The sequence below is a fragment of the Protomyctophum bolini genome (assembly GCF_963924005.1).
Source record: "Protomyctophum bolini genome assembly, chromosome: 7".
Lineage (NCBI taxonomy): Eukaryota > Metazoa > Chordata > Actinopteri > Myctophiformes > Myctophidae > Protomyctophum > Protomyctophum bolini.
This window is the reverse complement of record NC_137868.1, coordinates 26,673,526-26,694,771: the sequence shown is the minus strand read 5'-3', so window position 1 is coordinate 26,694,771 and position 21,246 is coordinate 26,673,526. Positions and strand designations below refer to the sequence as shown.

Below are 21,246 nucleotides of genomic sequence, written 5' to 3'. Positions count from 1 at the left end.
TAATGTTTCCTTCTTTTTATTTTTTTTATATAGGGATGAGACTTGCGCGGTGAGCAGAGCCGGCTAGCCAGGAGGGAGGGGGGGAGGAGGGAGAGGGGGGAGGAGGGAGAGGGGGTGTGTGGCGAGAGAAGTAGCAGAGGTCTTAAGTTAAAGTTAGTCAAGTTATTTCAACATTACACCATCTTCAATCTTTTCAGGGAAACCAGCTGTTTCCTCTTGCCAATTTCAGATATCTTTCCACTTCTGTCACTCATTTGTAATAATAGCCATTTGATTACATCTCAGTCTCACTATTGAGTTACAGGTACGGAGCTGCATTTTATTTTAATGAAACACAAAGGTCAAATAAATAATAATATATCATAATAGCAAGAGATGGGGGAAGGGTGGAGAAGAAATGGAAAATGCAAGTTAAGGAATAGCCTACTGGTATACTATAGGCTACTTTAGATCAACCAATCTAAATTCAACCATATAACTTTGGATTATTGCAATTTAAGGTGATATTCTTTTGTTAGTATATGCCCATAGTAATCATTTCTATAGAGTGTTTGTTCAATGTTCAGTAGGTCTGACCAGTTCAGAAAATATATTTGGCCAGGTTGGGATACCCTACGCCTACGGTACCAATTTCAAAGCACAATAAGTGAATGATAAGCCTACAAATGAGTGCCCCCTATTTGCCAGCTTTGTGGGCTGGCCCGTCGGAATTATGGGTGCACCCCCTGCAGGGTACGACTGACACAACAGGGTACCCAGCCTGGAGGTCTGTGCTCAGAGGAGGTCTGTGCTCAGAGGAGGTCTGTGCTCAGAGGAGATCTGTGCTCAGAGGAGATCTGTGCTCAGAGGAGGTCTGTGCTCAGAGGAGGTCTGTGCTCAGAGGAGGTCTGTGCTCAGAGGAGATCTGTGCTCAGAGGAGATCTGTGCTCAGAGGAGGTCTGTGCTCAGAGGAGATCTGTGCTCAGAGGAGGTCTGTGCTCAGAGGAGATCTGTGCTCAGAGGAGATCTGTGCTCAGAGGAGATCTGTGCTCAGAAGAGGTCTGTGCTCAGAGGAGGTCTGTGCTCAGAGGAGATCTGTGCTCAGAGGAGGTCTGTGCTCAGAGGAGGTCTGTGCTCAGAGGAGGTCTGTGCTCAGAGGAGATCTGTGCTCAGAGGAGGTCTGTGCTCAGAGGAGGTCTGTGCTCAGAGGAGGTCTGTGCTCAGAGGAGGTCTGTGCTCAGAGGAGATCTGTGCTCAGAGGAGGTCTGTGCTCAGAGAAGGTCTGTGCTCAGAGGAGGTCTGTGCTCAGAGGAGGTCTGTGCTCAGAGGAGATCTGTGCTCAGAGGAGCACACGTTTCTACTGGAGGTATGCATTGATATTCTAAGTATTACATAGCCTATTGTTTTTATGGTGCTAACCGGTCCAATGTGTGGATAGTATGTCTGTCCCCTGTGACGCCATGTGGCATACATCATCATCATGATAAAGGGCACAGCTACTCACTTCACAAGTGTGATTAAAAAAAAAATCTCTGACAGGCTAAAAGGCCGGGAGTCGGGATTATATTTTTGTCCCCGTCCATCCGTCAGGCAGACTGACTGACTGACTGACCTGACTGACTGACTGACTGACTGACTGACTGACTGACTGCATGACTGACTGACTGACTGACTGTCTGTCTGTCCATGTATCCATCTGTTTGTCAGGTCACAAAGATGCATTCATGAATAAAAAACATGAACAAAAACAAGATACATATACATACAACACATACACAACTTAAAACTAACACAACAAAAGATCAAGAAAAGAAAATAAGCAAAACCACCCACCCATGCCGGACAAACAATGTCACAAAAAGCAGGGTAAATCATAATACTTAAGCTTATCTGCTAATGCCGTTCACAGTTTTAGATATACTAAAACGTTTGAGCCGATGGAGATGTGCTCTCAGAGGAGCACACGTTTCTAGTTGTGCCTGCTGTGCGTTCATTGGCCATGGTTCCATTTCCATGGAAACGGTGTCACCGGCAGCACAGAAACACCCCAGAAGTTGATAGAAGCCAAATGCTTACTACTGGCATACTAGAAACCCCCACAGTGCGCAGGCCAGGGGGAGGGGCTGGGGACTTAAAACAGCTATAATTGTATAGTTTGTCAGTGTATCATTGTGCAGCTCTGCCTGTCGTCCTTTGCTCTTTCTGATACTAGCATAGACATCTTACAGTATTTCATTGACCTGCATCTTTGGCACTGTTTGAAAATGTAACAACTTGTTTTTTTTCTGAACCCATATGCAGTCACCAAGGTTTAGTTTTTACAGAGTTCATCAACTATTAACTTGAAATGTGTTTAAATCTTGGTGTATCATGTATTATTTATGTAAAATAATGAATGAAATTTGCCAGCCCATCGTATTTGCACATAAGTCAAACCTACCTTGTAGGTGCTCTGCATCCTAACTGTTATGAGCAGTGCCATTAATATGGTGCCCAGGGAGCAGTTAGGCGTTAAGTGTTTTTCTCACAGACTCTCTGACATATTGACTGGGTGGGCCAGGGGGCAAACTGGTGACCGTCTGATTATCCACTAAGATATGCATAGCTGTGCTGTTCACATTCACAATGAGCATTATGATGTTGAATCTTGGAAATGATATATAGTCAGGTTCTCCAGCTTTAGTGAAAGCTAGTGATAGTTGGTGATAATTTAAATCGCTCATTCATATTTGATGACAATATTTCATGAACACCTCACGCACCACACTGCACCCCCCATCCCCCCCTGCCAGTTCTGAACAAGGTATTAAATAAATTAAAGATATAGATTTGCATGATTTATTTGAGAAATTCACTCTGGTTATATTGATACAGTACAGTATACCGTTATTACCGTATGTCAGTCAGCCTTATATATATTGAGCAACCAGCGGTCCTCTCATTCAGAATACTTTAATTGAAAGTCTTGGCAGAGATGACTACCACAACCAGACATGGTGAGGTTCGAGACCTTTCAGTCAACCGTGACCACTTAGCCTGATGAGTCTAAATGACTTTAACATCCTACCCCACGAAGACTTGGCCAATGGATGGCAGTTTAGCATCTCGACTCGGCCAATAGGCTACTTAGCCCAGTTTTGACCCTAGAGTAATGATGATGTAGAGTTTAACTTTTCAATCAGTCTCTATTCATGGGCATCCAAGCAGGGGAAAGAAAGAGGTCTTGATTCAGGGCTTCAGAGATTACATCTCAATCTACATCTGGAAATGAGCGTTACCGTTTTTCTTATTTCAACGTTACTCATTTTACTTATTAGCACACTGAGCAGGGCGATTACAAGTAAAACCAGAAGGGATACCCTTCTTCCTGGCTTTCAAAATGATAGTTCAAAATGGGCCACAGGCTTCATTTGGTGTGTCCCCACATGAGAGGAGACCATTATTAAGTACCATATTAATGTTATATTAACAGTCATGTGGAGACGACTGTAGGTAGCAGACTATTATGACTATCAGACCATATGTCCACCTGAAAAAGTTTTAGAATTTCCCTACATAGTTTTTCTAGAACATGACTGTCACCTTCAGCCAGGACGTTGAGTGTAAATATAATAGGAAGTAGATCTCATATAGAGGGTGTGCACATGACATTATCATACCTGGAAGTTATGCGGTTATGAGTGTCGAAAAAACTATTTTCTGGCCTTGACAGCCCATACATCCAAACAGAAAAGTCCTATCTGATTCCATTGAACTACGTTAAACAACGTTAAAGAGTGATGTGTTGCTTGCGTTGAAGTCTCACTTGTGCTGCAATCGCGCACAATGGCTGGCACAACTTAAGTCAAATAACTTCTTTGACTAGACATATATAAACACAATGGACACAAGGAAGTGATAGGCACTCACTTCTGCTGATTATAGGAAAATTACAAAGAGATGCATAGGAGAATAAGGAGAGATGATCAGATGAAGCAGCCTGACTCCGGACATCTCCATTGCAGGTGTGCGGTGCGCACCGCTCTATACCAAACGGGTGCTTTTAAACTCCACTATGCGCCTTCCCAAATGTATGTGACCAAAATAGCAATTTAGGGGAAAGCGTGCCAACACGTCTATGACCACAGCTCTAGGCACAAATACTGGTGTCGGACCAAAATATAATTTAGGGACAGAGCAAGCTCCTATACTAGTAATTTTCGGGCAGGGGCTGACTTGCGGGCCGCGTCGCGGGTAACGGCGGCAACGAAATTGGAGCCCTAAACGTTACGTAGGATTTGGAAAGTCACTTTTAATACATTCAAAATCTGACAATCTGACTACACATGATTACCACATTATTCAAATTCTGGTCGATAACCAGATTGCTTTGCAGTCAGTTTGGAATCAGGGCCACCTCCACAGAATATGAAGTTAAATTGTCATTTTCTTGCAATTTACAGATTGTAACTTGTATAGTGTTATTATTGAGCTGGTTTCTTAAATTATAGGTTTGGAGCCATAATGGATCATGAGCCTAGTTCTGTCGGTTCCCACATGACCAGAACACCAGAGGTTTTCTTTTTAATGATCTTGGGTCCCAAGACAAAACACTAAATTTCTTGTTTCAGTCCCCAGCTGAAAAAGTTTAAGAGCCCCAGCCCGACATATATACTTTCTCCCAAATCCTCTCTGTATTATTTTGAGCTGGGAGAGTGGTGGTGTTTGAGCTTAACCTGTAACCACAGAATGACTTGGGAAAAAAAGGCACGGCACACTAATAGGTCAAAGCCTGATGTAATCTTAATGGAAAACAGACGAGACTAAATGAATGAAGAGAAACAGATGGATAGGGCTAGATTAAGTGTGACTGACCACAAACAGGGGAAGAGAGAGAGAGAGAGAATAAGATTGAAAAAGGTATAAGATTGTAAAAGAGAAAGGAAAAAGAATACAAGTGGGACACAAAGGCATTAGACAGTGAGCAAGTGAAGAAGCGAGAGAATGATCGAGAACATAAAAAAATAAACAATTGGAAGAAAAGTTACAGTAGTGAAAGAAAAGAAGAAGAATGTTATGATAAAGAAAGAATGGGTAAGAAAGAGAAAGAGATGAGAGAGAATGACACAAATTGTTAAAGGAGGGAAATTCAGATAAAGGAGGATAAAATTACAAGTCGGGTATGAGTTAGACGTGACAGCAAGAGAGGCGACAGAGAGAGACGGAAAAAGTTTGCGAGAAAATGAGTGAGAGACGTATGACAAGGTATCCAGCCGTTCAGAGCAGGGAAGGTATCCATTCACTGACCGCAACCTCCAGACCTTATGAAGTGTGACCGTCTAGTGGTCAGACTGGACCTGAAGATTTTCCGCTGTTGCAAAACACTTCCTGCCTGCTGTTTTCATGTAATTTGACCGCTCAGCGCTCGCTCCTCTGCTAAAAGGGGAAAACCACTCACTTTTATTTTGAAAATATTATTGCTGTGCCTATAGATTAGACGCTTTCTTGGCTTCTGTGGAGTCTAGGTTTTCCAGTCATGTTATCAAATAATGATTTTGGAGGTCCAACATATGCGTCTTGAGTGGTTTTCCATCGTGGAAGTGTGGGCACGAATGACGATGAGGTCTTTATTGACATCCAAGGAAGTGTCTTTGTTGCTTTTGTGGGGTCCTCTTTAGGCATGACATTATGTGAGCAAAGAGATTGCCCAGGCAGTGATTGCTGAATAGAGCTCTTAATTAAGGTTAATTGATGGAAATTAATATATGCTGTGTTAAGTAATGCATTTAATATACTGAGCTTTGAAGCCATCTCATGTGTCATGAAAGCTGATCATGAAAATGGTGTGAAAGTAATGTATTTATACATATTTACAGTATTAATATTATAGTACAACATTATGCCAAACCAAACACTCCTTGATTTCTTCACTCCTAAATCTTTGAGACCTATTGGAATACTATTAAATTTAGCCTGGCTCTGCTCATTCCTATCCCATTCACAAACTCTGCCGGGTCAGATTTCTGCTCCTTGTCTGCCAGAGAGCTGTCTGTGGTCACTGTGGTATTGCCATGGGGAATGAGTCATGTCTGGTGGTTATTATAGGCCTGCATTTGGCCCCCCTCCCATCTCTCACTCCCTCTAGTGGCCCAATTCAGAATGATACTGTACATGTATGTCTGTTGGCTGGCTGGCTGTGTCCGTCCCTGGCTGGGTCTGTCCGAGCACGAAAATTGCACTTGGTTGGTTTTCACAACCAAGTGTCACTGTTGCGCAGCCTAACACACATATACGACGCACGCACGCACGCACACATTAACTGTATGATTTCGGGTGTGACAGTACAGTACAGAACAGTACAGTAGAGGGACCCCCTAATGTCCCCCACACGGTAACTCTGTCCTTTCTCAACCGTTTCTGATGTGGGGCGGCTCGCCGGAACCAGCCCGCCCCCCCCTGGGCGCGTTCCTGGGGGTCTGGATGTTCCGGGGACCCCCTGGGGACGCACCACTAACTTCACACAGGTGTGATTTTTTTTGCAAACACACCTAGGGGATTCTCAAATACAGTTATACTACTCTGCAACATTTAGCACCTCCAGCTGTTAGTGCTGGGTGCTGGGTGCCTTGCTCTAAGGAACTTGGATAGTTAAGACTACTCAACGACTTCTATTCCTCTGTTCAGGAGTAATGACACAACCTTTCATCCAACACTCAATCCAACACTCATATCTACAGTATCCTTGTCTATAAGTTCCTATTTTATTTTTAAGTGTCCCACTGTTTATGTCTGTCTCTCTGTCTCTCTCTCCAATTTTCTATTGCTCTGTCTTTCTTTCTCAGACGCGAGTAATAGCCATTTCCTGATGTTCAGATCGAGAGAGAACATGTGTGTCTTCTCTCTCTGTGTGTGTGTGTGTGTGTGTGTGTGTGTGTGTGTGTGTGTGTGTGTGTGTGTGTGTGTGTGTGTGTGTGTGTGTGTGTGTGTGTGTGTGGGTGGGTGGGTGCGTGCGTGCGTGCGTGTGTGCATGCTTGATGGTTTTACCATGTGGAGAGTCCCACTCTGGGACTGAATGAAGACGGATATGAGAGAACCTGTCAGGTCTGGTCTGGGCTACTGTCGAAATCCCACCTCCGATTACAGTCTCCTCCTCCTGATCTTCCTCCTGTCCATCTTCATCTCCCTTTAAGTCGATCCTTTCTCCTCCTCCTCCTCCTCCTCTTCCAACTCTCCTGGATCATTTGGTTACGATAATGAAAAGTGAATGACCCTCCCCAATTAGCACAAAGAGGACAAACGCTGTATCTTGGCTCATCATTGACTGATGATAACTTTTTTGAGGTAAAAGATTATTTTACTGGCAAAAGCATTGTATGAGGTTAAGAAGAAGTGTGTTCAGAATTTGTTCCCTATGGAAGACAGTGTCTGCACCAATGTGTGCACTTTTTAACCTCATGTGATGCATTATAAAACATAAATGAGGGCTTTCAACTTTCTCTGAGTCGTGTCCAAGATCTTTTTTTTTTTCCGCAGACAGTGACTCTCTCAGTTTACAGAAGAATTTGAGTATGATCTAAACAGTATAATGGGAGCTGCAAATGTCAGTTAAATTCACTCCTCTGGGAGAAATACTAGCTCTTATACTACTAATCCTGGGTAATAACCTTGGTGTCTACAGCCCTTATCAGACATGAAATATGCAACATTGTTGGACTGTTACGCCCAACGTAACAAGTCTGGCTGATTCTCTCAGCCAGGAAGTGCAACCTCAGACATAAAGTTCCAAATGGGGCCCACACATTCTTTCACTTTGTCATTTTGGTCATTTATTTTCTTTATTTGAGTGATTTGGGTTTCTTGTATTTAAAATTTCCAAGCACTTGTCACATTGTGATGAGAGTTTCTGCATTAGCACAAATTGAATGAAAAATAGCCTCTTAACATTGTTACCATAATTAATCTAAACCAAAGTGGCTAGCGGTGGCCCTTGGATTGAAAGGGTAAGTTAACAAAGCTAACATTTTCATGTTAGACATAGCTTAATTTTTCAATGTCAATGCCATTGTTAATTTGTAAATACAATGGTAACATTGTAATGGTAACATTTGTTTTGTTTTATTTATTTTTATTTTGTCCTGGGCTTTGAGACACTTGCCAGTCCTCATCACACAGTCTGTTACTGGGGTGGTGTTTGTCCTTCATCATCTTTGTCCTGCTATCTTATGCATTCTACATGATGCAAAAACACAGCTCACAAAAATCATACAGCACCTGTCAGGTGTAAAGGAGCAACTTGGACACTCAGGCATGAAGGAAGCATGAGTTCAAGTCCGTTGCTCTCCCCATGTTCTCCATATATGGGGACTAGGTTGGCGGAGGGTGTGTATAGAGCCCAGGATCACATTAGATAATTGACACAGGGGTGAAAAATGGGTTACAAAATCGTGGGATAAAAATGATTAAAAAAAATCATATAGCAGGGGCGCCCGCTGGCCTAGTGGTCCAGGCGCATGCCACATATAGGCTCTTGCCTGACAGCGTGTTGCGTGTTCACGTCCCTTTCATGGCGACCTTTGCATGTCTCTCCCCTTCTCTCTCTCCCTCTTTCCTGTCTGTCTTCACTGTAACTATCAATAAAGGCACAAAAGCCCAAAACAAATCTTTTAAAAAAGCATAGTTGAGGGATTTCAGGACCTTCTCAGAGACTTTGGACTTCCTCAACTGCCCAAGGTCATACAGCCGTTGTCTGGCCTTCTTTGCCACAGTCTGTGTGCATTCCACTAGGCAGCTAGTTTTTGAGATCATAAACATTAACATACTTTAAGATTAACTTAATTTTAGATCAATCTCCTATTCATTGTCAAATTAATAGCACCACCACAACACAGACTAGATTCACTTTGCAATGTATTATTATTATAATTACTAGGGAGGTCCTCGAGGCATGTCCCACTGGGAGGAGAGCCAGGGCAGACCAAGGCGAGGTTGGAGGAAACTCATCGACTCACTGGTTTGGAACGTCACTAATGTTGCTCTTGAGAGGGAAGTCTGGAGCTCTCTGATGGAGCTGTTGCCCCCGCGAGCCGACTACGGATAAGCGGTTGAAGATGGACGGATGGATCGATTATTATTATAGAGGATATGTGGGTGGGACACAGTAGAGTAGACTATAATGGAGGAAAACGATATGCACATCCCAGTTTGTCTGTGTAGAGTAGACTGTACACAGACATGAACTAAGACAGCAGATTACAGCAATAAATGCTTAAGGGAGGCCTCAGGAATAATATCGTTCTTTTTTTGTCAAGCAGGTGAACTTTTCAACCGGGGCGAAATAAACCAAGTCCACTTTACAGCAATCTAAACCCCAATCCAAACTTTAATGCCTAACTATAAAATTACATTTAGTCTGTCATACACACATTATTGCACACACACACACACACACACACACACACACACACACACACACACACACACACACACCACACACACACACACACACACACACACACACACACACACACACACAGGTTGTGCAGCTGCGCTGTGTGTGTGATAATGAGATAATCCTAGGAGGGAATCATCTGGAGTGCGTTATATCGTCTCCTTGGCAACCGTCCACTGGTCTAAAATAGGAGTGTTTGGTGGCAGTCAGCTGCAGCATGATGTCATCCTGTATATTTCCTCAAATTAACCACTAAAACCCCACCGTTGGTTGGCCGGAGTCCCACAGGGCTCTATGCTAGTGTATTTTCTGTTTTCACTCTACATTAAATATCTTCACTGAAAATAGCCAATCTACAAGCTCATAACGTGTCACAACACAACTCGTTGTGAGCTTGTAGATTGGCTATTTTACTGTATGCGAGGGTTAAGGAAAGAAAAAAGCTATTTGACGACACGTGGATATCATTTGCTGTTGGGCAAAAGTCTTGTGTTTCCATATTTCAACTTTTAATGTTTTTTCGTTTATTACCCTACTTCATCATACTACAATATCACACAAAAGTAGCTAAAATAGCAAATCTACAAGCTCCCAACGTGGCACATGCCATGATGACGTTGTGAGCTTGTAGATCGGCTAGTTTCGAAAACATTGTTCTCATAGACCAGTGCTTTAAACCATTTCATGTCAAGGACTCCCTGATTAATTGGTGTATTTGGCCACAGAACCCCATCTGAAAACATTTTGTGCCAGGCAGGGACCCATACATTATTTGTTCAAATGTTTCAAAAATATATAGACTATAATATAAAAAATGTCATCTCCAATTTTCCAGATGGCCCCCTGGTATCAAACTTTGAGAACCATAGACCATATTCACATGGTGGCCATTTTGCTCTTGTAATTTATATAGAGGGAGTAAAAAGTTATATAGATTATACAGTAATATTTGCAGTGGCACTCCTTCACACACTTTGTATATTGTGCATTGTTAAATTGCCTGTATGCTTAGCAGGTTAATTTGTATTCTGGAATAGCTTAGATGGGTCTGCTTTGTTTCCTTAGCCATAGCTTTATTAAAGCCTGCATCTGTGAATGTACAGTGTGCGCACGCGCGTGTGTGTCTGTGGTGTGGGATTTACTAGCCGGCTATAGTGGTTCTCAGGGGACAGCCCTCTCCAGCTGCTACTTTACAAGACTACAACATCAAACACACACACACACACACACACACACACACACACACACACACACACACACACACACACACACACACACACACACACACACACACACACACACACACACACACACACACACACACACACACACACACACACACACACACACACACACACACACACACACACACACACACACACACACACACACACACACACACACACACACACAAACAGAGGATTCCACTTTGCTCCGTTCTTTTTGCAATCTTCACCAAAACAACCGCCTCAGCTTTCTTTAATCCTCTTTCCACCAATATCATTCTCTCCCTCATACACACCCCTGGTTGCTTCACACTGTATTACGCCCCCTTGTTCTCATACAGAGGCCTGGACAAACAGCCTATTTTTCGTATGAAGTGCAGTCAAACGTAAAAGAATAGGAACAGCAAGCTAAAGTTAGTGGTTGAAGGGTGGAGTTTTGGCTCTAAACAGATTGGTTCCCTAGCATCAGGCAAGCAAATACTAAGTGCAGTGTAGCATACAGTAGCGTCGCTGTCGTGTCGGGCAGAAACCTCTTATCTCCAGATTCTAACTTTTTGTGGTTTATTGGCAAACGTCGTCAAAAGTAGCAGATCTACAAGCTCATCAATAAGCTCGTCAATCTGCTACTTTTGCTAATGTTTTGTTTTGGACATAGGAGGTTTCCACCCAACAGAGACGATAGTTTGGTAAACACTACCTGGGATTTGACACTTTGATAACTTGTCCGCCCTGTACTGCATTTTCTCTCTGTCTGCGCTTCTGTCTGTCTGTCTATCTCTGTGTCTTTCTCTCTGTGGCAGCTTGTGATGCGAGCTCCCTGGCATCTGAGGCAGCCAGCCATTACAGCATGGAACGTACTGGAGACTACCAGAAGCCTATGTTACGTAAGGGTTTGGCAAAAGCTACACACTTCTGCAGGGATGTGGTAAAAAGTATACACACCTAAATAGAGCTTACTCAACTTTGGAGTCAAAAATAGATTTATTTATGTATTATTTCCTTTCTTTTTACTTTCTTTCTTTTGTGTGATGAGACCTGCTTAAGACAGTAACAGCGTATTGCATCGACAAAACAATAAAATTAAATGATCTTAGTATCCTTAATTCTATCTAACTATAAATTACGCAAATCTTTGCGTGTGTGTGCGTGTGAGTTTGCATATCTCGAGACCCGTCCGACCGATCGACTTGAAACTTGGCGCACTACATGTCGCTGATGACCCACAGGAGGGCAGTGAGTGAAGTTGGTCTGCCTGACAGCGTGTCTTGGGTTTGAGTCCCGACCCCGGCGGCCTTTGCTGCATGTCATTCCCCATCTCTCTCCCCATTTCCTGTCAGCCTACTGTCCTGTCAATAAAGGTAAAAGCCCAAAAAACTAAAGGAACACAGACTGACTGACATCCGGCTCCAGTGGGTTCTCTGACAATGAGTACAATGGCTTGCATAATCGGGTGGGGCATGCATTCCCAACTTGAATCGTTCCCAACTTGCATTTATAGGACAGTGCCCAACAAATAGTGCCAGAGCTCAGAACCTGAGTGCCTTAGGCACTTGATGGGTGTCTCAGGCTCAGCATCGTCCTATATTATTAACAAGTATTCAGTAACATCCTATGTTTCCAATAGAGAATTCTCTGTTGCTATAGGTAATTAAATGCATGCGTGTGGGGTACCACCTGTCTCAGTTGTAGGCCTATTCTCTAATTTCTCCCCACATGCTTCTACTTGGCAACCATCACTCGTAAATATGTAATGCAGTTCATAATGCCTCCCATTAAAGCGTGTAACACCAGCTGCATAATTACTCTCAACAACTGCCTCAAAGATACTGTATGATATCAAATGCTGGATGCCTAGAAAAAGGTTTGAAATCAGTGAAAGTCAATCTGAAATAGTCTGATTTGGCCCTCCTAACTCCAGAAATAATATTCTAAATGATTGTTGTTGTTGTCAATGGCCAGAAACTAAGGCTTATACTGTTATACAGTATATTTCTCCCAGTGTGACAGAATAGTGGAAAAGCTGGGAGGGAGAGTGTGACAGACAAGGACTCGTGACTAAAAGTGACTGTGCTTTTGCCATTTGGATGCCCACACTGTAGAACAACCTACCTGACAAGCTAGACTGCCAATTAAATAATTCCCAAAACACACTTTTGCATTGTTCCAAGAAATGTAAAAGGTTTTCCCACTTGTTATACATAATCCCCCCCCCCCCCCTACATTTGTAGAAATGTGTATTTCTACTTACTCTATTTCTACAAGCCTTGACTTGTGACAGTAGACTTTCTTTTACTGTAGGGTAGTCATACAGTATAATACAAACACACATATCCATGATTAAGAGGCGTCTTTTTAAATTGTGTGTATAATATAAGCCCAGTTTAGCCGAATTCATGCATAAAAGCAAGACTCTGGAAACTATTGGAACCAACCAACCAGGGCAGAGCAGAGCAGAACACTCTGGCTCATATAACCAACCAACCAACCAATCAACCAACCAACCAACCAACCAACCAGGGCATAGCAGAGCAGAACACTCTCTGGCTCATACAACCAACCAACCAACCAACCAACCAACCAGGGCAGAGCAGAGCAGAACACTCTCTGGCTCATAACCAACCAACCAACCAACCAACCAACCAGGGCATAGCAGAGCAGAACACTGTGGCTCATACAACCAACCTTCACTATATGAAGCATACTGTATAGCTTCAGAGAAACACCATGCCTGGTAGGCAGTTACAGTATATAGTTTTTGTTTTACTGCCCATTATATGAAGAATTAAGATGTATTAATTAATGTATTATTTTGTAAAATGACAACCATCTTTGCTAACTTTTTCTGGTTAGAGGACTACGAAAAACTGGAGTTTTGTTTTAGGAAAGGTATTTTTGCTTTAGCAGACTTTTTATGCAAAACGTGGGGAAAAAGGCAGAATGTTTTGTTTGTGTAAAAAAAAAAGTTCACAATGCAATATTGAAGCAATGATCTGTATGGTGTGTCCTATAAGTCCATGTGGGCTGGGCGCCTTGGGTGCATGACACAAAAATAAAGAATCTATCTATCTATCTATCTATCTATCTATCTATACTATACTGACTGGTAGATGAAAAACACCATGCCTGGTAGGAGTTACAGTATACTGTCTGGTAGATGAAAAACACCATGCCTGGTAGGAGTTACAGTATACTGTCTGGTAGATGAAAAACACCATGCCTGGTAGGAGTTACAGTATACTGTCTGGTAGATGAAAAACACCATGCCTGGTAGGAGTTACAGTATACTGTCTGGTAGATGAAAAACACCATGCCTGGTAGGAGTTACAGTATACTGTCTGGTAGATGAAAAACACCATGCCTGGTAGGAGTTACAGTATACTGTCTGGTAGATGAAAAACACCATGCCTGGTAGGAGTTACAGTATACTGTCTGGTAGATGAAAAACACCATGCCTGGTAGGAGTTACAGTATACTGTCTGGTAGATGAAAAACACCATGCCTGGTAGGCAGTTACAGTATACTGTCTGGTAGATGGGGAAACGGGCAAGAGAGTGAGAGAGCTTGACTGTAAGTTTAAAAAAGAGTGAGAGAGAGAGAGACAGACAGAGCGAGCGGTGGGCTGGTGAGTGAGTCCGGCAGCCAAATCATTCCTGCCACCTCATTAGTGGCGATGACATCACAGCTGATTTCTCCTTAGTCGGCTACTACTGCACCACTTCTCACAGTTCACAGAGAAGTGGAGAGACCCAGTCCTGGAGTCTTTTATGAAAGAATCTGGGAGGCTACTTTGATGTAGCCAACAGCCCAGTAATAAGGAGGTCGGCTTTGCCCTGAAAGAGGCAGCCGCTTCCTGAAACAAAGCAAGGCAGGTCGTTTTTGTTATAGCAGATCCTTAACAGAAATTCCATAATGATATAATAATTATATCGTAACTCACATTTATACCTAATTATATAGCACCTTTCTACAGTAAATTAAGTTGCTTTACATGGGAAAGAAAAAATGAATAAAAGACAAGTTTTGTTAAGTAAAAAACATTGCCTAACCAGGGCCTGCAAAAATTGGAAGGGCGTCCAAGTCAATTGGAAAAGGACTGATACATCTTGATCACATGACTGATAATGTGCACCGATTTGTGTGAGTTGTGTAAGGACTGAGGAGTAGTAGCAAAAAGTGTGTTTTGAAGAAAATGTCAAATGGTAGAAAATCTAGTCTGGCACAAATGGCCAGGGCCTACTGAATGTGTTGCGTCATGATCCATGTGCCACCCTGAGGCTGGTGCAATCATGGCAATCAGATGCTGCGTTCTTGATTTGTGGCATTTCGCGCAAAACAGACACTCCTGCTAACTTTGAAAGCCTCTAGGCCAGGTGCTTGCTGGGGATGTGCATCAGAAGGTTGTGGTTAGGACTGTGTTCCACAGAAAGGTGCTTGCTGGGGATGGGGATGTGCATCTGAAGGTTGTGGTTAGGACTGTGTTCCACAGAAAGGTGCTTGCTGGGGATGGGGATGTGCATCTGAAGGTTGTGGTTAGGACTGTGTTCCACAGAAAGGGGGCAGCAACTGAAAAGGCCCTGATTCACTCATCTCCCCCCCCCCCCCCCCCCCCGATGCACACCAGCTGCCACTGTTTTTATTCAAATTATTTACCAATAATTACATTTGAGTGCAACTCAAATACTGTAGCAGGTTGTCTGTGAATTTGCTTTACCGCTGAAGTATTTCAAAAACGTCCTAAACATGTTTCTTTGCTATACCTTCATTATATTAATCTCTGTGTTCCACATTTGGGAAAATGAAAGCTAGACATGTTGTTGGTTGACTAAGGTTCATGATATTTACTATTTACTATGACCCATGTACGCTGTGGATAAGAGAGTCTGCTAAATACCTAAATCAGTACAGCGTTTCAGTCAAATTTATTTTCATTTTTTCCATTTCAGTCAAATTTATTTTCTTTTTTTTCCCAAGTAATGAATGCTTTCAGCAGGATCTTTTCCTTCCATTGGTATAGAGTGTTGAAATGAACGGAAATAAAGTGTGGAGAAAGGTTCGACTGCATGACCTTACTTGACTATGTGACGTATGTGAGTACAAGACTAAACCTCATACAGAATCATCAGCAAACTCAGATATTGTAGATGGATATCTGCAATGACATCTTATGTCTAACTCAGCATTAATGGAGTGTGAACAGAAAAAACGTTTGTCATACTGTGTGATTCATACATTCTGTGGATGTCAGCTGCTGAGGTAGACTAGAATCAAAACAGTTGTCCACACAATGATACACTGATGCTGTCGAAAAGACATAAGATCAGTTCAATATGTTGTGATGACAGTAGCGATTTGAAAGGAAAGCAAAGTTGGGACAAATTGCCTGTCTTGGAAAATGTTTGTGAAGGAATAGTGCATCAGTGGTAATATCCCGACCCTCAATTACAACTACTGATAGGCCCTTGAGCAAGGCACTCAAATACACGTTTCTCAAGTGAAGCTGCAGGTGTAAATGGTGACTGTATGATTGTGATGCATGGGCGGGACAATAAAAGAGTGAATCCCTTCCTTAGATTAAAAGTTAAAACAATATACGACTACTCCAGAAACCAAACTGTATAAAAGAGGAAATTAAAAAGACATGGCTATCAGAGGAACCAGCAGATGTTCATCCATTTATATCTTTTGTATTACCTCATAATGTTCACACAAGCGCTGCTCGAGCTGAACAAAGCAGGGGACAATGGTCTGGCTTAGAGAGTGTGGCCCCAAGTTCCCCAACGAGGACTGCTTGAAGACTAAAATCAGACAAATGAGATAAAAGTCACACAGACTTTAATTCTCCAGCATTTGTTTCATTATTTTATAATGTTCTGAGGGATGTCGAATCAAACAATGGATTTTTACTATGTGTTTGAACTCGGTGCACCACGAGCGTGTTTGTGAGAAACTCCATCATAAAACGGGATATGAACGGAAAAACTAAGAGAACGAGCACGGCTTCATCTGATGTCTTCCAGTTGTGTGACCTCCCTCTCCTTCTCCCAGTCCTTAACACACTCTCTCTCTCTCTCTCTCTCTCTCTCTGTTTAATAAGGCAGCTGTAGAGTCTGGTTCTCTTGGGAAACAGTGTGGAGTGTGGCTGCTGGGCAGAGGACAGAAATTGGGCCTGGTGAATTGGGAGTAGGGTCTGTGGACCGGGGCTCAGTGGGGGGGAGTTGGTGGAGGAAGGGAGCAGGGCGGTTCGGTTTGGGGCCAACACTTCCGACCCTTTCCCCCCATGCAATACACCACACGGCCTGGAGTCCTGACAGCCTGCCTCCTGCTTCCATTCCATTCTCCCTCCCTCTCCCTCTCTCTCCTCCCTTGACTCCCTCCATCTCTACCCCCCTGTTTCCCTTCCTTTGCTTCACTTCTCTTCCACTTATTCCTATATTCTTCTCAGTTCTCCCCCCCCCCCCCCTTTCTTCCCCCCTCAGTGTGAGGGCAGCAGACAGTTCTTTTTTTGGTAATGACCGTCTCCAGACGTCTGCTTGGTGGCATCATTGTGAGACCCTTTATCCCCTGCTCCCCTCCCACTCATACTTTCAGCACAGGGTGTACAAACGAGCATCCAAGGTCTACGATAAATAGCTAGGTTGATTATCCCTTGGAGTCTCTCTCTCTCTCTCTCTCTCTCTCTCTCTCTCTGTCTGTCTGTTGTCTCTCTGTCTGTCTGTTGTCTCTCTATGTGTCGTCTTGTCTTTTCTTTCCCTTTCTCCGTCTTCTAGATGTCTGCTCTGTGGTACCGCACTGGGTCCAAACCGGCTTCCGAGTTTTGACAGGTTCCTGACCCGCGCCAGAATGGTTCAGCTGGGCTGAGACTAAGGGGGGAAGTTGTCTGTGAGCCTTTTTCATGCGTATGGATGGATGTCGTGTGCGTGTGTGTGTGTGTGTGTGTGTGTGTGTGTGTGTGTGTGTGTGTGTGTGCGTGTGAGCACGTGTGAGCGTGTGTGTGTGTGTGTGTGTGTGTGTGTGTGTGTGTGTGTGAGGCCAGGGACTGGCTAGGCTGTGGGGTGTTTTTCATCAGAATAATGAATACTACGTCTGAGCTAAGGGAAGGAAAGGATAGCGAGAGAGGGAGAAGAGGAGGAGAGTGAGGGAAGGAGAAAGGAGGGGTAATGACTATCAGATGGCGTTCTACTACCGGGCTTCTGCTGCCTCTTTAAAGGGGAACACCATTACATTTAAGAATCCACATACTGTATATGCTACCAATACATCTATGATTTCACCATAGTTCGGACAAAGACATTTGTTAATGAAGACAAATTATCTTTATTTTAATCCTAATCATAGTCTGTATACACTGCTAATGATTTTTCTTTAGTTTAGTTTAGCCATTATCTTCAATGGTGGTCCATAAAGGATGTGGAAGCTACAGTAGGATAAGGATATAAACGTACTTGTCTCTTGATTCATAACTTAAAAGTTAAAGGGACGATGAGAGAACACCTCCAATTGCGTTTTGTCTCAAAAGCGGTGGAAAAACTGTCAGTAACGTTACGAACAATACTGTAGAATGTATTGTTAACAATACAACAGACATACAGTAAGTCAGTCACTTATGTAACTCTGCAACAGTGTGTTCTCTATACAGTAGCAATCTATATGGCTAACATTGTTTAATTACAAGTTGACATAAAGTGTGGTAAAATTACCATGCATGACCTTTTTATGTTGTATAACAACTATTTGTATTGGTCACACAACAATTGTTTCAATCAGTCTGATTTTGAACCACAGTACAGCAACTGTCCTGGTCAAGAGTTGTTAAAATTCTTTGTGTGCCAAGTACGAGATATCTCGCCTTTTTGCCAAGGTCCAGAGGGCCCTATGTCACCCTTATCCCTAAAAGTCTTTGCCTTTTTGAGGGGCGCTAGCCCCTTCTATGCCCAGCTTTGTGTGTTGGTGTGTACCCCATAACGATGATTTGATTTGCTGAGCAATGTGTGTACCCCATAACGATGGTTTGATTGGCTGAGCACAGAATTGGGGATAAAAAATGAGGATAGAAAAGCGAGGACGCCAATTGTGATTGGCCGGAATGTTTTTTTTTACTATTTTGAAATATATTTTGGGATAGTTCAAATGGCCAATTTACAAGCTCACAACGGGTTGATGTAGATCGGCAGGTAGAACAACTTTGACTAAAATAATCACACCCGTGTGAAGTGAGGGGCACATTATCATCATATATCATTGTACATCACATTCCGTGCTCAGCCAATCAAATCATCACAAAAGTCATTCCGTCCAATCACTTTTGGTGTCTTCACTTTTCTGCCCTCACTTTTATCTTCAATATGTACTTTGCTCAGCCAATCAAATCATCGCTATGCGGTGATCAGCCAATTATCAGCCAATGTTTGTGTTCACACAGACCCACAAAGCTGAGCATAGGAGGGGCTAGAGTCCCTCAAAAAGGCAAAGATGTTTATGGATAAGGGTGAAGGAACTGATGAAAATAGGGCCTGAGTGCCAAAGCCGAGAAAGCCAAGATTTTGTGTTTTCAGTGTTAACCACTAGAGGACGCTTGTTGCCAACATCTGAAAAAAGTCCAATGCTCGCGGTTGACTTTTTTCTCTCTCCGTGTGAAGACCTCACCTCTGCCTCCCACATGTAGCTTGGTTTACATCCTGGACACATCATGCCTGCAGTGCGGCTCTCCAAATAAAGGCAAAAACATTGGCAACAGCGATTTAATTAGATCATTAATACTTAGCATCCTGATCTATGGGATCTATAGGACATAAAGAAAGACTTTTTTTGTTCTTTGTTTATTACCATTTTTATAGATGATGAGGACAGAGGGTGAAGGTCAAGGACAATACATTCTCTTCTACTTCCAGGTATACTCTTCTCCAGGCTTCAGTTCCCTTCCGTACAAAGCACTCTTGTTCCTGAAAGCCGTTAGCTTCTGGTCCTGCTGTTTATCCATGTACCATCCAATGACAAATCCCATGGGCAACAGTATGTGCATCCAATGCTCACGGGCAAGTGCTACAAAGTTCACCATGGTTATAGTGAGATTAGAGTGCTGAAAATGACAAAGTTGTAGAGACTGTGATTCTTTATATACTGTACAGTATACAGTCACAAGTATACAGTCTTATCCATGTATGGAGTTCCGAGGTCAGCCATGCCCGAACATAGAGTCCAAGATGATGATATGAAGTTCTCCCACTTGGGGGTATTCAGCGATACATATTACATATCAGTACTATATGCTGCTGACAGTGAGTTATATACACTACTGTACATGTCTGTTTCTGCAAACTATCTCAATCCAATGAATGACCACATCCAATGATGTGAAACAGATTATTTTAGTGTTGTAAAACTCCCAGACTACTTTTAGTTATCTCTCTCTACAATCTTGTGACCATGCCAAAAACATTGGTGTGAATTTCGAGGCTGACAATGCTGGACCAAATCAGCATTGTTGGGTAATTATGGTTGATGTGCAAATTGCTGTTGTGTGTGACATCAGAGTCTCAGACTAGGTCAGACCAGAGACAGAAAGACAAAATGTGAGTCTCTCTCTCTCTCTCTGTTTAATGGATGGAGGGAGATGGGGAGAGAAGGGGAGCTAGGGAAGATTGAGGGGAGAAAGAGGTAAATAAAGCCCATCAATGCTGGGTACCAAAACCTGATGCTGATCAGGATGTGTTGTCAGCATATAACCCTGGTAACGCTGTAAGTGCTGCTTGAACTAAATATCTTCAAGAATGTATTTTATCTATTTACTGTATAAATGCACCAAGTCTCGTCTGTAATCCACGTAACTCGAGAACCGTTCGCCCCGCCGACTTCAAATTCGACACACGTTCCACACGAGTGCAGTATCCAGTGTAGTCATCTTAAAAATATTAGTTAAATTAAGATTCTTAAAAGCTGGTTGACGCTTTCATTTCCAGTAGAACAAATAAGTTTAAGTAAATGGTGGTCCGATCAGGCTTAAACCTTGCCCAAATATGGTATCATATCATACATCACAGATACATCATAGATGTCGACTCTGACGTCATAAACTGGCAACTTGAAGTTCTCTAACCCATAGACCTGAGGACGATTCTACAAATGTCTTATAAATCCTCACAGTTTTCTGAAAAACCCATGTTTCTATGTCAGTCTTTCTCAAACATTTTCATGTCAAGGACCCCCAGAATTATATGTAATTGGCCGCGGACTCCCATCTGAATATATGTTGTTCCAAGGAGCCTCCAGAAGCAAATATTTTAAAAACGTGAACTGCTTCTTTAATGCATGTGGGTAGTGCATGGGAAAACCTATTTTAGAATCATTGTTCAATCACACAAAGTTCACCTAACTTTTCTACTACTGGGAAAACATGCACAATATACATATGATACTCTTTTTACTCTTTGTTTACTTTTTTTGCTGTTTTGCTGTTTTGCTGCTTGATGTGATTCGTCTATGCTGCTGTTTTACTCTTACCGGTATGTACTTGTACACAAGATGTAACAATAAAGTACAACCATGAACCTTTGCTCTTTATTTTGTAGAATATTGAGTGTCTATATTACGCTTGTCGTATGAAATTTGCTATATACA

The 21,246-nt window shown here is 42.6% G+C and overlaps 1 protein-coding gene across 1 annotated transcript; it reads right to left on the bottom strand.

Moving 5' to 3' along the window:
• Positions 1–19,510: 19,510 nt before the first annotated feature.
• LOC308318917 (NADH dehydrogenase [ubiquinone] 1 beta subcomplex subunit 1-like) lies at positions 19,511–19,687 on the bottom strand (the record flags this gene model as incomplete). Its single annotated transcript, XM_080768629.1, has 1 exon — positions 19,511–19,687. One exon carries the CDS (start codon positions 19,685–19,687, stop codon positions 19,511–19,513), a length of 177 nt encoding a protein of 58 aa, XP_080624755.1.
• Between the last annotated feature and the right edge of the window lie 1,559 nt (positions 19,688–21,246).